At 47.4% G+C, this 14,414-nt stretch overlaps 1 protein-coding gene across 1 annotated transcript; it reads right to left on the bottom strand.

Moving 5' to 3' along the window:
- Positions 1-265: 265 nt before the first annotated feature.
- LOC120637999 (olfactory receptor 52D1-like) lies at positions 266-6,243 on the bottom strand. The gene is made up of 3 exons (XM_039914683.1): positions 6,025-6,243; positions 5,424-5,513; positions 266-1,682 (listed from the first exon to the last, which is right to left on the bottom strand). The coding sequence occupies exons 1-3, from the start codon at positions 6,241-6,243 to the stop codon at positions 675-677; spliced, it is 1,317 nt and encodes a 438-aa protein (XP_039770617.1). The 3' UTR covers positions 266-674.
- Positions 6,244-14,414: the final 8,171 nt, after the last annotated feature.

Raw genomic sequence — 14,414 nt, forward strand, 5'->3', positions numbered from 1 at the left:
GCAACACTCAGCAGCTCGAGCATAAGAGTGTAGGATGTGGACAGAGGCAATCATCCAGGGCTGTGAGTTAGTGGAGTGAGAGAGGTGGAGGGACAGGAGGGCGAGAATGTTCTTAGTGAACATTTGTACTTCTGGACTTTTGTGAACATTTATACTTCTGGACTCATAGTCCTTGAGCTCTTCTTCCTCCTATTTGCAAATAATATCATTTCGGTCTTCCCTGCTAGATTATCAGCTCCTTGTGGGCTTTTTCTCTATGGTACTCTCTCAAACACTTAATGCAATGCTCTGCACATGGGGGGCATTCAATAAATAGTTCTGATTATTTAACAGTTAATGGAGTCTCCTGCACCCTTTTCTTGGCCCATCAACAAGATGTCTTGCTTCAGTCATGGAACACTTCCTCCTTGCCCCTCAGAGCAGGGAGCCAATCCTCCAACACAAGCTACTCTCTAATGTGTTGAAGATAATCATGGGACTATAGGCTCAGCTTCCGTATTAGCTACCCTAATAATAATAATTACGGTACTTGTTAAATGTTGCTATGTGCCTAGCACTGTTCTAAGAGCTGGGGTAGATGCAAATTAATCAGGGAGCCTGGATCAGCAGAGTACCAGGGAGAGAAGAGCCCAGGCCAGCTGGGAGCTGCCCAAGAAAGCCACCCCTCCCTAACCTCAGGGCCCGGCTGAAAATGAGCCATGGCTGAACAGCCGCCAGAGGCTCTGCCGTATCTCTCTGGAGTGGGCTCCATAAACGATGGGGTTGAGCACTGGGGGCACCAGGAGGTAGAGGTTGGCCAGGATCACATGCACATGGAGGGGGAAACCATGGGCAAAGCGGTGGGTGAAAAAGGAGAAGAAGGAAGGGAAGTAGAAGGTGAGTATGACACAAACGTGGGAGCCACAGGTGCTCAGGGCTTTGACCCGGGCATCACGAGAGGGCAGTCGGAAGACGGCCCGGAGGATCAGGCCATAAGACCCGGCAATGAGTGCGATGTCCAGCCCCATGGCCAAGAGGGCCACGGTGAGGCCGTAGACCACGTTGGGGGTGATGTCTGCACAGGCCAGCTTGGCCACACTCATGTGCTCACAATAGGTCTGGGGGATGACATTGGTATGACAGTAGGGCAACCGGTAGACCAGGAAGACAAGTGGCAAGCCTAGGGTCAGATTTCGCAGGAGGGCGGCCAGCCCCAACTTCCCAATGACCATGGTGGGGAGAATGGACACATAGCGGAGGGGCTGGCACACTGCCACGTAGCGGTCGAACGCCATGACCACGAGGAGGGCGGATTCCACGCCATAGAATGAATGGACAAAAAAAAGCTGGGCCAGGCAGCCCGAAAATGAAATCTCCCGGGAGCCAGACCAGAAGATACTGAGCTCCTGGGGCCCAGTGGAGGAGCAGAGTACCAGGTCTGTCATGGCCAGCATGACCAGTAACTGGTACATGGGCTTGTGGAGCACCGAGTCAGTGGCGATGGCCAGCAGGAGGGCGGAGTTCCCTGCCAGGGCCGTGGCATACATTGAACAAAAGGAGGCGGAGATCCAGTTGTGGGCACTCTCCATACCCGGGATTCCAAGCAGGATGAACACTGTAGGCTGGTGGAAGCTGCTGTTCCCAGGCAGGGACAAGGGTGAGCTCAACCAGCTCCCTGCTGTCTTCCAGGCAGGCTTAGGGACCTTGGGGAGAGATGGAGAGAGATGGAGGCTTGGGAAGGCTTTCATTTAGGGTGCTGAGATTTTACAGCAGACTCATTCTCTTCCCTCTAGGAACTTTCATTTTAAACTTCTTCCCCTCCTGCCTCCTCCTCCTCCTCCTCCTCCTCCTCCACTTTTTCGTTTTCCATCACTTTTCTCCTTCTCCTCTATCTCCTCCTTCTCTTCCTGCTTACTATTCCCTGGCTAGGTCAGAAGCAGCACTGCATCATAGTGAATAGACCATGGACCTGGGAGTCAGGAGGTCATGGGTTCTAATCCTGGATCTGCCACTTGTCTCCTGTGTGACCTTGGGCAAATCACTTCACTTCTCTGTGCCTCAGTTACTTCATCTGTAAAGCAGGGATTGAGACTGTTAGCCCCACATGGCTATGTCCAACCCAATTTGCTTGTATCTACCCAGCACTTAGTACAGTGCCTGACATATAGTAAGTACTTAACAAATACCATTATTATTACTATTATTATTGTTATTTCATCTTCTACCACTCCCTTCTGCATTGCCCTTGAAGTTGGATTTGTACCCTTTATTCCCTCTCCCTCAGCTCCACAGCACTTATGTGCATATCCTTATTTATTTATATTAATGTCTTTTCCTCCCTCTAGACTGTAAGCTCCCTGTGGGCAGGGAACATGACAACCGACTCTGTTATATTGGGCTCTTCCAGGTGCTTAGCACAGTGCTCTGCACCCAGTTAGCATTCCTTCTACCGCCTTCCTCCTTTTCTTCTCCTTTTTCTCCCCCACTCCATCTTCTCTTTCTCCTTTTCCTTTCTCCTCTCTCTGTCCCTCCTCCTCTTCTTTTTACTCCCTCTTCATCAATCATATTTATTGAGCACTTATTATGCAGAACACTGAAGAAAATACTTGAGAGTACAATAAAATTCATAGGCTTGATCCCTGTCTTCAATCACTTCATAATTTAGAGGGGAGATAGCCACTAAAGTAGATAGCAGGAGGTGATAGAATATGAAGGTGTGCACATATCTGCAAAGCAGATATGGAAGACTAAAGTGTTTAGGTGATACAGAAGTGCTGAAGAGGCAGTTGGGGGGATGTAGGATGAGGAGATGAGAAATTAATCATGGAAGATCTCCTGGAGGAGATGTTATTTCAGAAGGGCTTTGAAGATTGGGAGAACAGTGGACTGCCAAGTGTGAAGCAGGATGGGGTTCCAGGCAAAAGGGAGGATGGAAGTGAGACTTTGGAGGAGGGAGAGTGAGAACAAACCTCAGTGAGTAGGTTAGCTCAAGAGGATCAAAGTGTGTGAGATGGGGTGTTGTGGGAGAAGGAGGTTAAGTAGCGAAAGAGAGCTCTCCTCCTCTGCTACTCCCTTCTTTGTCCCCCTTGCAGTAGGATTTGCACCCTTTATTCACCCTCCCTTAGCCTCATAACACTTATATTCATATCTGTAATCTAATTTATTTAATGTCTGTCTCCCCCTCTAGACTGTAAGCTCACTGTGGGCAGGGAACTTATTTACCAACTCTATTATATGGTGCTCTCCCAAGTGCTTAGTACAGTGCTCTGCACACAGTAAGCACTCAAAAAATATAAGTGGCTGGAGGAAGAGCAAGCAGTGAGGCGGTTGATGCAGTAGTCAAGTTGAGATATAAATGTCTGGACCAGCCTGGTGACACTCCATCTCTTCCTCTTCCCTCCCCTCATCTTCCTCCCCCTCCTCCTCCCAACACTCCCACAGTGTTGCCATTCCCAGAGACAAAGTTACAATGGGAAACACAAGATCTGACATCCTAGGATTGAACCCAGACTACCATAGATATCAGATTCCCCTTGGGGAGGTGAATGGAGGAGGCAGTTGCTCCCAGCCAGAAGCAGTGAAACAGAAACTGGGGACAAGGAGCCCAGGCTATTGCTCCTGCTGCTCTGGAGCATGGTGACCCTCTTCTTGCCCAGGGTTGTGTGCTGGGCTCTCAGTCTTGGGGGATATTTGGCATCCTCCCTTTACCCCTCTCTCTCCCGCATCCACTGACAAGTCTCAGCACTCTCTTCTACTATGTATCTTCTCTCAGGCACACCCTTCCCCTCCAGTCCCACCTCCAAAACCCTGGTACAGGCCCCATTACTCTGTTTTTGGGCCACCACAAACAACTCTTCCCAGTTGTTCCCAAATGGGATCCCCAATTCCAGCCTCAAACCATCCTAGACTTCGCACATTATTAGGTCCTTGATCTCTAGAAGATTGAGTACAAGTTCTTGCTGGGGTCTCCAAGATGCTTGACTGCCCCACCCCTCTCATCACCCTAGCACTCTCTGTGCTCCCAAGCAAATCACTGTGTTAATCCCTGGGAATGATCCTCCATCTTTGGCCTCAGTGGGTCCTGTACCAGAAACAGCCCCTGGTCTTGGCTCTGCTTGCTGTCTTTCTGTGCTCTCTGGTCCTTTCGACCTCCACTTAGAATTCACCTTTCCCAGGAAGCCTTACAGATTAACACAGGTACACCTCACCTGACTCTAGTGCAATCAACAACTGTTCATTCAATTAATCAATGCTATTTACTGAAGAGATAATAGTTCTTCTACTACTATTACTACTAATAATAATATTACTTGATTAAAAGTCCTTGCTAAGTGCTTACTATGGGCCAAACCCTGTTCTAAGCATTGGGTAAATTGAAGTTAATCAGGTTTCACACAGTCCCTGTCCCACATGGGGCTCACATTCTACGTAGCAGGGACTAGGATTTAATCCCTATTTTACAGAGGAGGGCACTGAGGCACAGAGAAGTCAAGTGACTTGCCCAAAGTCACGGAGCAGACAAGTAGTGGAATTGAGATTAGAACCCAGTCCTTTGGCTCCCAGGCCTGTGTTCTTTCCAGTGAGCCACACTGCCTCTTTCACTGAGTACTCAACACTTCCCTAAGCATTTGGAAAAACACAACAAAAGGAACATACCCCTTCCTGGCCGTTTAGATGCTCACAGGTCAATGTGGGGAGAAATAGACAAAAATTATTTACAAATAGAAGGATCAAGAGGAAAAACAGTGATACAGCAGGAATGAGCTCAAATATATCAGGATGAAAAGCAGAATAAATAATTGAATGTAAAAATACAAATGTCTATTTAAAAACTGTGTATGGGCACAAATGCTGAGATAACAATAAAATACACCCGTGCTAAGGGTGATTTAAGGGCTGCCGTTCCTGGGTGCTCTGAGTTAATTGGGAAAGGATTTTTAGAAGAAGTGGGATTTTAAGAGGGTTTACTAGGTGGAGAGAGCTGTAGACTGCAGCCATATGTAGGGAGGGGGTTCCAGGCTGGGGAAACAGACTGAGCAAGGGGTTGGAGGTGGGAGAGTTAAGAGGTATGTGCAGTTATAAGGTTAGCTTGGAAGGAGGGAAGAGAACCAGCTAGACAGAGGCAGATAACAAGAGGAACTCTGTAAACTGGAGAGACTTCTGTTTCTAAGTCCTGCTACCTAGGATGACTTTGGCTTGGGGCTGCCTAGAGGCAGGAGGATGGCACGTGGAGGGGTTTGATCTGTCCTCTTGATAACCTATTCCTGTTTCATTTATTCTTGAATACCAGAGTCCCTTTTCCTCTCCTCTATCCGCTGGCAAAGCTCTGGGAAGAATCTCTCCACTGCCTCTGCCCAGAGGTGTCAAGTCTCCCTTTGACATCCTCCCTCACCCCCAATGCTCGGGACTTAGCCAGCATCTGTGATTCTGGGGCCCACACTCACCTGGTCCTGGCTGAAGTGAGACATCTCTTCCATCCAACCGACCTCGAGCTGCAGCCGGTTTTGTGGGTGGAGGATGCAGACTTCCCTGGCCTTGGCCGGGTTGGGAGCTGTTTATCTTATGATCCAGCAGGAGTCCCAGTGGGGAGGGAGTAGGAGAAGGCTGGAGTCTTCAGGGAGGTCCAGCCCACTCTGGGCTTCTGTCGAAGGCTGTTGCTTAGCCCTTTCTCTGCTGTTTCCCTGCAGGTGCTTGGCCCAGCCCGACCAGAGAAATGGACTACTGCTGGGGTCTGAAAGAGAAGGATTCAGGAGGTATTGGGCCTCTAAATGCCATAGAGGTGTGCTCCCAGAACAGTGACATCAGTGAAGAATCTGGGCACCAGGACATACAGAGAAAACCAAAGCTCGTTGTGGACAAGGAATGTGTCTGTTTATTTTTATATTGTACTCTCCCAAGTGCTTAGTACAATGCTTTGCAAACTGTAAGTGCTCAATAAATATGAATGAATGAATGAATGAATGAATGAATGAATGAATGAATGAATGAACAGAACTAGGCTCATGCAGGGCCATCCCTGGAAGGCAGGACCCATAATGGAATCACCCGCTGGCTTGCCATTTCTGGTCTTAATCCCTGAACTGGCAGGGGCATGTCCATTTGGGTGTTTTTATTGGCTTCATCCCTCCTTCCTGCACACTCCAAATGGGTTAATGAAATCCACAGAACCAAGATCTGGCATTCCTGGCAGGCCAAGAGCCCCTTGGTCTCTGCCGCAAGCTTGGAGCTGGAATGGTCCACACTCATCTGGACTCCCAGAGTCATGGTCAGCAGAGAAATAGCTCCATTTGGTGTGGGGGAAGGGGCACAAATAAATGAAACTGGACACTGAGATATGAATAGGGGCTCAACAGTGTTCAGTCAGTGGGCTAATTATGGGATCCAATCAGGCTGTGGGTCTATTTAACCTTGAAAAGAGAAAGTAGAAGAGGGTTTGAAGGGTCTTAAGATGGAGGATGGGACCAATTTGGGAGAGAACCAAGGACATCACCTCAAGAGGTTTAGGTTGGTTATGAGGTTTAGGGTCAGGGTGCAGTCTGTGGCCACAGAACAGTGTAACCCTGCCTATAATCTAAGCAGAAGGCCCTGTTGTGCCCTCACATCTTCTACACCAATAAAATGATCAATCAATGGTATTTATTAATTACTGTGTGCAGAGCACTGTATTAAGTGCTTAGGAGAGAACACTGCTAAGTAGTTAACAGACATGTTCCATGTCCACAGGAGTGTGCAGTCTAAAGGAAGAGGAGAGAAACATTAATATAAATAGATACATTACAGATATGTACATTGGTGCTGTGGAGCTGAGGATGGAGTGAAAATCAAGTGCTGAAAGGGTACAGATCCAAGCGCATAGGTAATACAGAAGGGAGAGGGAGTAGAAGAAAAAAGGGCTTAATCAGGGAAGATCTAATGGGGGAAGATGTGATTTTAATTAGATTCAGAAGGTAGGTGGTGTATATGGAGGGGGAGGAAGTTCCAGGTCAGAGGGAGCATTTGAGCAGGGGAGTCAATGGTGAGATCATTGAAATTGTGGTACAGTGAGTAAATTGGCTTTGGAGGAGAATTGGGTTTGGGGTCTTCCTTTAAAAATAACATGTGGTCTACAGCCATGGAACAGAATATCTATGAGTGTTCTTTCAGCAGCAGACCAGGTGTGATGACAAATTTCACTGGCCCCCACACTTAGGGAAGGGAAGAGGAAGACAGGAGTACCCCTTCCTGACATTTATGCCAAACCAATCAAAGAGAGGGATTGGGTGGAAGTAGAAGGCCCACATTGGAGGCCCTCAGCCACCTTGAGCTAGGGTAAGTGAGTTGTAAATCTGAGAGAGCAGGTCACAGTGAGAGTTTGTGCTGTGGACTGCAGAAGGACACAGTGCACTGGGAGGGATTGGAGAGGATCCCTGGAGGTTCAGAATCCAGCATCCAGGGCCCTGGAGGAGTTAGGCTCCTGTTCCTTATGAGAAGAACATGAACCTCAGGACACATGCAGGGAAGTACATGGGGTTCTGGAGGGGTAAGAAATAGATCCAGAGGAAGGGATTCTAAACTGGTTTTGTTTTAGTTGTTACATTGTTAAGAATATATACTAAATATTGTAGGGATCTTGGATTTTGATGTCTGCCAGGGGTTAGAGGCTGGGGAGGACACGTGATCTAGGGCGGTAGGCGTGGGACTGCTCTGTGTACTTCCTGTAGCTAGTCCCAGGAGGAGGTTGAAAGACTTGTCCCCCATCAACTCCATATTTTTTGCAAGATGCCTGGGCTTCAGCTGTCTAATGGTGGCAGCAGCTGGGGAAGAGGGACTTGGGGAGCAGTGATGCCCCCAAGCCTGAAGTAGAGGAACAGTTGAAGGGGATGGACTTGGGACTCAGGGGAGGCTGACCCAGGACCAGGTTCTCCTACAGTGACTCCGGGAGCGTGTTCAGCCTAGATTTCATTATCATCATCATCAGTGGTATTTATTGAGCTCTTGCTATGTGCAGAGCACTGTACTAAGCACTTGGTACAATACAACAGAGTGGGTAGACATGTTCTTAGCCCATAACTGGCTTACTGTCTGGAGGATTTAGAGTTTAAAACCACTGGTCACAGACTATTGTGCCCTGAATTGGCTTGCATGAAATATAGGAGAACAATAATTATAGAATGTGGGAATATTATCTATATATTGAAAATGCATTGGGTGGAAAGGAGTGATATATGATGGGTCACCAAGATCATCAAAAAATCACTACACAGTCTAAGAGTCTGGTTCTTCATTTAACTCCTAAAGAGCCTCTATTTTGCCTGGTTAATCCTTGAATGTGCAGTTTATATTTTTGTCTGTGTGTTTTCCATTTGAATCTCCTTTTGCAGTCTTTTCAATTGTATCTTTAATCAGATATTTGTTCCTGGTCATCATTCAGTCTGAGAAAATATTTCAGCATGTTCACCAGGGCTTATGTAGAGCTTCCATGGAGATACTGGCCAAATTTATTCCTGTGTTTATGCCTTCTAAAAGCTCTGGACATAAGAGGGCTGGCATTTTTGCTCCTTATTCAGTGTACTTTAGTATAAAAGCCCCAGGCTCCCAAGTGATTATTGTTATTATTATATTATTATTTTTATTACTAACATTATTATTATCATGGTATTTGTTAAACACTTACTATGTCAGGCACTATACTACGCACTGGGGTCTTGTCCTGTCTTATGCTGCCGAGTCGTTTCCGACCCATAGCAACACTCTGGACACATCTCTCCCAGAATGCCCCACTCTACATCAGCAATTGTTTTAGTAGTGTATCCTTAGAGTTTTCTTGGTAAAAATATGCATTTACCATTGCCACCTTCCACAGAGTGCTCTGCACATGGTAAGCGCTCAATAAATACAATTGAATGAATGAATGAATGAACTCAAGTCTCCGCCCTCGACTCTCTTCCATGCTGCTGCTGCACAGCATTGGGTGAGTTTTGACTTGTAGACAAACATTACTATAAATGAATTAATAAATTAAAAACATGTGCATAAGTGCTGTGGGGCTGGGAGGGAGGATGAATTAAGAGAGTAAGTCAGAGAGATGCAGAAGGGTGTGGGAGAAGAGGATTGGAGGGCTTAGTCAGGGGAGGCTTCTTGGAGGAGCTGTGCCTTCAGTAAGGCTTTGAACAGGGGAGAGAGTAAATGTCTGTCGGATTTGAGGAGGGAGAGTGTTCCAGGACAGAGGCAGGATGAGGGCGAGAGATCAGTGGCAAGATGGATGAGATTGAGGTAAAGTGAGAAGGTTGGAATTAAAGAAGTGAAGTGTGCAGGCTGGGTTGTAGTAGGAGAATAGTGAGGTGAGGTAGGAGGTGGCAAGATGATCGAATGCTTTAAAGCCAAAGGTGAGGAGTTTTTGTTTGATGCGGTTGTGGATGGGTACCCACTAGAGGTTCTCGGAGCCACTTCGTCAGCTCCTTGGTGCAGAGAGGAAGATTCTACTTACACTTTCATTCCCGCTGTCTGGGGTGAGCTCTGCAGCATGGAGAGGGGGCTTCAAGATGCAACTGCTGTGAGCCAATGTGCCCCCACCCAACTCCTCTGTCCCTCTCGTATGCGGTGCACCCCGACGACCTGAACCATCGCTGCCACCAACCACCTCCACAGTGTGCTGGTGCCTCCATGTCTACATGCAGTGCCCCCCACTCCCTAACAATAATAATAATAATAATAGTGGTGTTTGTTAAGTACTTACTATGTGCCAGGCTACTGTACTAAATGCTGGGGTGGATACCAGCAAATAGGGTTGGACACAGTCCCAGCCCCACTGGGGGCTCATAGCCTCAATCCCCATTTTACAGATGAGGTAACTGAGGCACAGAGAAGTGAAAGTGACTAGCCCAAGGTCACACAGCCGACAAGTGGAGGAGCTGGGATTAGAACCCATGAGCTTCTGACCTCTAGGGCCGTGTTTTATCCATTACACCATGTGGGCCCAGCTGGACTGTTGGACTGACTCCAGTAGCCCAGGACCAGTATACCCTTCCCACACACATTCCTCAATGCTAGAGTGCCACGGGGCATCCCCCAGCTCCTGCCCTGGAGCACAGCCCATTGACACCTCCAGATCCTGCCCCATCATGGCTTGGGATCAACCCTAGCACTCTGTATATCCCCAATACCTTGGTATTTCGGGGTGCCCCTCCACCACCCCTCCCCCTGCCCTTCTCCCCATCACTTCTGGATCTTGTGGCTCAAAAGTAGCAGATTGGGCATGAGGTGGAGATCAACAGGATCATTGGAGGAGGAACAAAGAGCAATGGATGTATACCATTGGAAACTGAGGGATGACAACTTCCTGCTCAACTACTAATAAGAGACTACGGTATCCAACTAACAGTATGGGGACTAATGATGGTTTGCATCAGGGGAAATCATCTTCTGAAGGGCCAAGGGGAACTTTCTGTCAGCACATCATGGGCTTATGCAAATGATGTATATGTTAAAACCCCTCCTGTGCAAGCGACCCATGCTCAGAACCAGGGCTGTTGGCCATGTGCTGAGACCTCCCGGGATGGATATGGGGTAAAAGTGCCTAAATTGTAGCAAAGCTGTTGTTCTGTCTTCTCCATGCTACACCTCTATGGGAGTGGAAGCATCTTTGACATAGCAGATAGCTGGAGATCCTTCTCTGGTTGGACCAGAATGGAGCCCCTGGGACCTGCATTTGGGACTGGGGAGCAATTGGGTGAGTTCATCCAGACAAATGGGGAGGGTCTTATATGGCATGCCAAACAGAGGAATGACTTGCCTTTTAATGGGCAGAGGGGCCTGTGACCCAAAGGAGAGGTAAAAATGAACCCCCATTAAAAGAGTGGTGCTCCAGGATTTGGTGGATGGAATTTGGTTCTTTTGGAGGGAAACAAAGAATTTACTACACATTGCTGCTTTAAGAAGTTTAGTTAGGCTGCAGAAAGTACTGGTTCAGTCCTGAATGGCGATAACCTCAACTGACACTGGGGAGGCAAACTGGTACAGGAGGAATACCCTAAGGAAGAGAAAACCTCAGGTGGGAAATGCAAAATATTCTTCACTGGGCCTCTTCCACAGCAAGGGTTTCATATCCCAGTGCTTAGAATAATAATAATAATAATAATAATGTTGGTATTTGTTAAGCACTTACTATGTGCAGAGCACTGTTCTAAGTGCTGGGGTAGATACAGGGTCATCAGGTTGTCCCACGTGAGGCTCACAGTCTTAATCCCCATTTTACAGATGAGGTAACTGAGGCCCAGAGAAGTTAAGTGACTTGCCCACAGTCATCCAGCTGATAAGTGGCAGATCCGGGATTCAAACCCATGACCTCTGACTCCCAAGCCCGGGCTCTTGCCACTGAGCCACACTGCTTGTCACAGAATAAGCCTTAACAGTTACCATGATGATGATTATTTTTATTATATCCACCTCACTCCAAGATTCCAAGTAACCCCAAACCTTCTCCCCCAAGCCATCCAGTGATGTCAGAGAAACAGAGGACTCAACAGGTTTTAAGGCACTTGGGGGAATCTTCCACCTCCATAACCAAGGTGGTAGTGTTCAACTCCCTCTCTACTCCTGGAGAGGTGTTGAGAAGATTCAGCTACTTCTTTTATTTCCAGCCCAAAGTGTAAAGAGCTTGTGGGGTCCAGGGTGATGTCAGAGAAGGAAGGCAGTTTGCTTGACCACAGTGCAGAGATGTTGCCAAGGTAGAACTGACAGGATTTGTTGACAGACTATGTGGGTTGAATGAAAGTGATGTTTTGACTCTAATATCAAGGTTATGGGCTAGTGAAACAGAGAGGCTGGGCGTGTTGTCTACCCTGATGGGAAAGTTGGTGAAAGGATGGGCTTCGATGAGAAAATAAGGTGTTCTGTTTTGGACATTTTAGGTTTGACTTGTCGGTGGGACATCCAAGTAGAGATGTCCTGAAGACAGGAGGAAATGCAGTCCTGCAGAGGAGAGAAATTAGTCAGGGCTGAAGAGGTGAATTGGGGAATCATCCACATAGCGATGGTAGTTGAAGCTATGGGGTGAATGAGTTCTCCAAGGGAGTGGTTGTAGATGGGGGCTAGAAGAGGAACCAGAACTGAGCCTTGAGAGATTTCCACAGTTCAGTGTTGTAATGCAGAAGAAGAGTCCTTGAAGAAGATTGAGAAGGAGTGGCCAGAAAAATAGCAGAACCAGGAGAGGACAGTACCAGTGAAGCTAAGTTTAGATAGTGTTTCAAGGAGACGGAGTGGCAGCTGAGAGCTTACCATCAGCTTTAAAGCGCTCAATCCACTCACTCCTTCTACCTTACTTCACTGACCTCTTACTACAGGCCAGCCTTCACACTTCATTCCTCTATTGCCTGCTTGCTCATTGTGCCATGATCTCATCTATCTTGCCACTGACCCCTTTCCTATTTCCTCCCTCCACGAATCTCCCTCCCCTTTCATATATGCCAGAATACTACTCTCCCCACTTTCAAAGCTTTATTAAGGTCACATCTCCTCCAAGAGGTCTTTCCCTATTAAGCCTTCTTTTCCCCAGTTCCCTGTCCCTTTTGTGTCATCTATGCATTTGGATCTGTGACCTTTTGGCATTTTCTATTCACCCCACCCTCAGTACCATAGCACTTACATATATATGTATAAATTGTATATTATTATTTATTTATTTATTTTAATGTCTGTCTCCCCCTCTAGCCTGCAAGATCACTGTGGCCAGCTCATGATGTCATAATATAATATGTTATAATAACCAAAGCTGTTATTTTGTATTCAGCAAAATACAAGCACTTAGTATAGAGCTCCAAATACAGTAAGCACTCAATAAATACCATTTATTGTTTGAGGGGTCAAGGAGCATTAGGATAATAATAACAATAATAATAATGATGATAATTTTGGTATTTGTAAAGTGCTTACTAAATTTTAAGCACTGGGATAGGTGCAGCATAATCAGGTTGGACACAGTCCCTGTCATTCATTCAATCGTATTTGCTGAGCACTAACTGTGTGCAGAGCACTGTACTAAGTGCTTGGAAAGTACAATTCGGCAACAAATAGAGACAATCCCTCCCCAACAACAGACTCACAGTCCCTCATGGGGCTCACAGTCTCAATCCCCAATTTGCTGATGAAGAACTGAGGCACAGAGAAGTGAAGTGACTTACCCAGGATAACACAGCAGACGTGGCAGAGATGGGATTAAAACCCACGTCCTTTGACTTCCCATGCTCTTTCCACTAGACTATGCTGTTTCCCTAATGAAAGATGAAGGATTAAGTTGAGGCTGATGGATTAGGCAAGGAAGAGGTCATCTGTGATCTTAAAGGGGGCAGTTTCTATGAAGTGGAAGGGGAAGAAGGTATATTGCAGCAAGTTGAAGAGGGAATTGGGGGAGAGGAAGTGGAGGCAGCAGATTTGAACAACTCTCTAGATGAGTTTGGAAAGGAACGGTAGGAGGCAGATTAGCAGCATGGTATAGTGGGAGTCAGAAGCTCATGGGTTTTAATCCCAACTCCACCGCTTTACTGTGTGGCCTTGGACAAGTCAGTTCACTTCTTTCTGCCTCAGTTTCCTCATCTATAAAATGGGAATTGAGACTGTGAGCCCCACATGGGCAGGGACTGTGTCCAACCTGATTTGCTTATATCCACCCTAGTGCTTAGTAGATTGCCTGTCACTTAATAAGCATTTAACAAATAGCATAATTATCATTATTGATTGAAAACTGAATGATGCCATGGAGGCAAGGGAGAGTTTTCTAAGGACAGGGGGTACATGGGCATGCTTGAAAGCGGTGGGAAAGGAGGCACTGGAGAGTGAGTGGTTCAAGATAGCAATCGGGAAGGGTAGAAAGACGGGGAAAGGTGTTTTAAAAGGTGGTGGTGAAATACGGGGTGCTAGGGTCAATCCCAATATGTGAGAGGGTGGGGGTTGGATGTGTCCTACAGCGGCAGTGGCTTCAGGAGCTGCCGTGGGCTGCGGCACACACTTTGACACTTTGAGGTGTGGGTGCAGGGCGTAGATATTGAGATATACTGCTGGGCTGGATGGGAGAGTCGAAGAAGGAGCAGGAGGAGGGTGAACCTGGAGAGGCACAGGGCAGATTTTAGGGAGATCACCCCTGAGAAGAGTAACCCTTGACCTCCTCAGGCTTGAGGTCCGGGGCAGAGAGGTGATTTCCACATGGTCTCTAACACAGAGCCCCATGCACATGGACTTCACTGCTGTGGTGGGTTTTTCCCACTGTTCCTTCCCTTCCCTGGATCCAAACCGTAGTCGGGGATGAGCACTGCTGAGGTTAGGGGAGGGAGATTCAAGCGACGTGATTGCCTCCATGTTCCAAGGTGGCCCCTCAGTGCAGCGAAGGGGCTCCAGTCTGCTGACATCGCCCCTTTCCTTCCCTCCCCCTCCCCCTCTCACCTGCAGCGCCCGCCACACTCACA

This window comes from Ornithorhynchus anatinus, chromosome 2 (assembly GCF_004115215.2).
Source record: "Ornithorhynchus anatinus isolate Pmale09 chromosome 2, mOrnAna1.pri.v4, whole genome shotgun sequence".
In the NCBI taxonomy this organism is placed as follows: Eukaryota; Metazoa; Chordata; class Mammalia; order Monotremata; family Ornithorhynchidae; genus Ornithorhynchus; species Ornithorhynchus anatinus.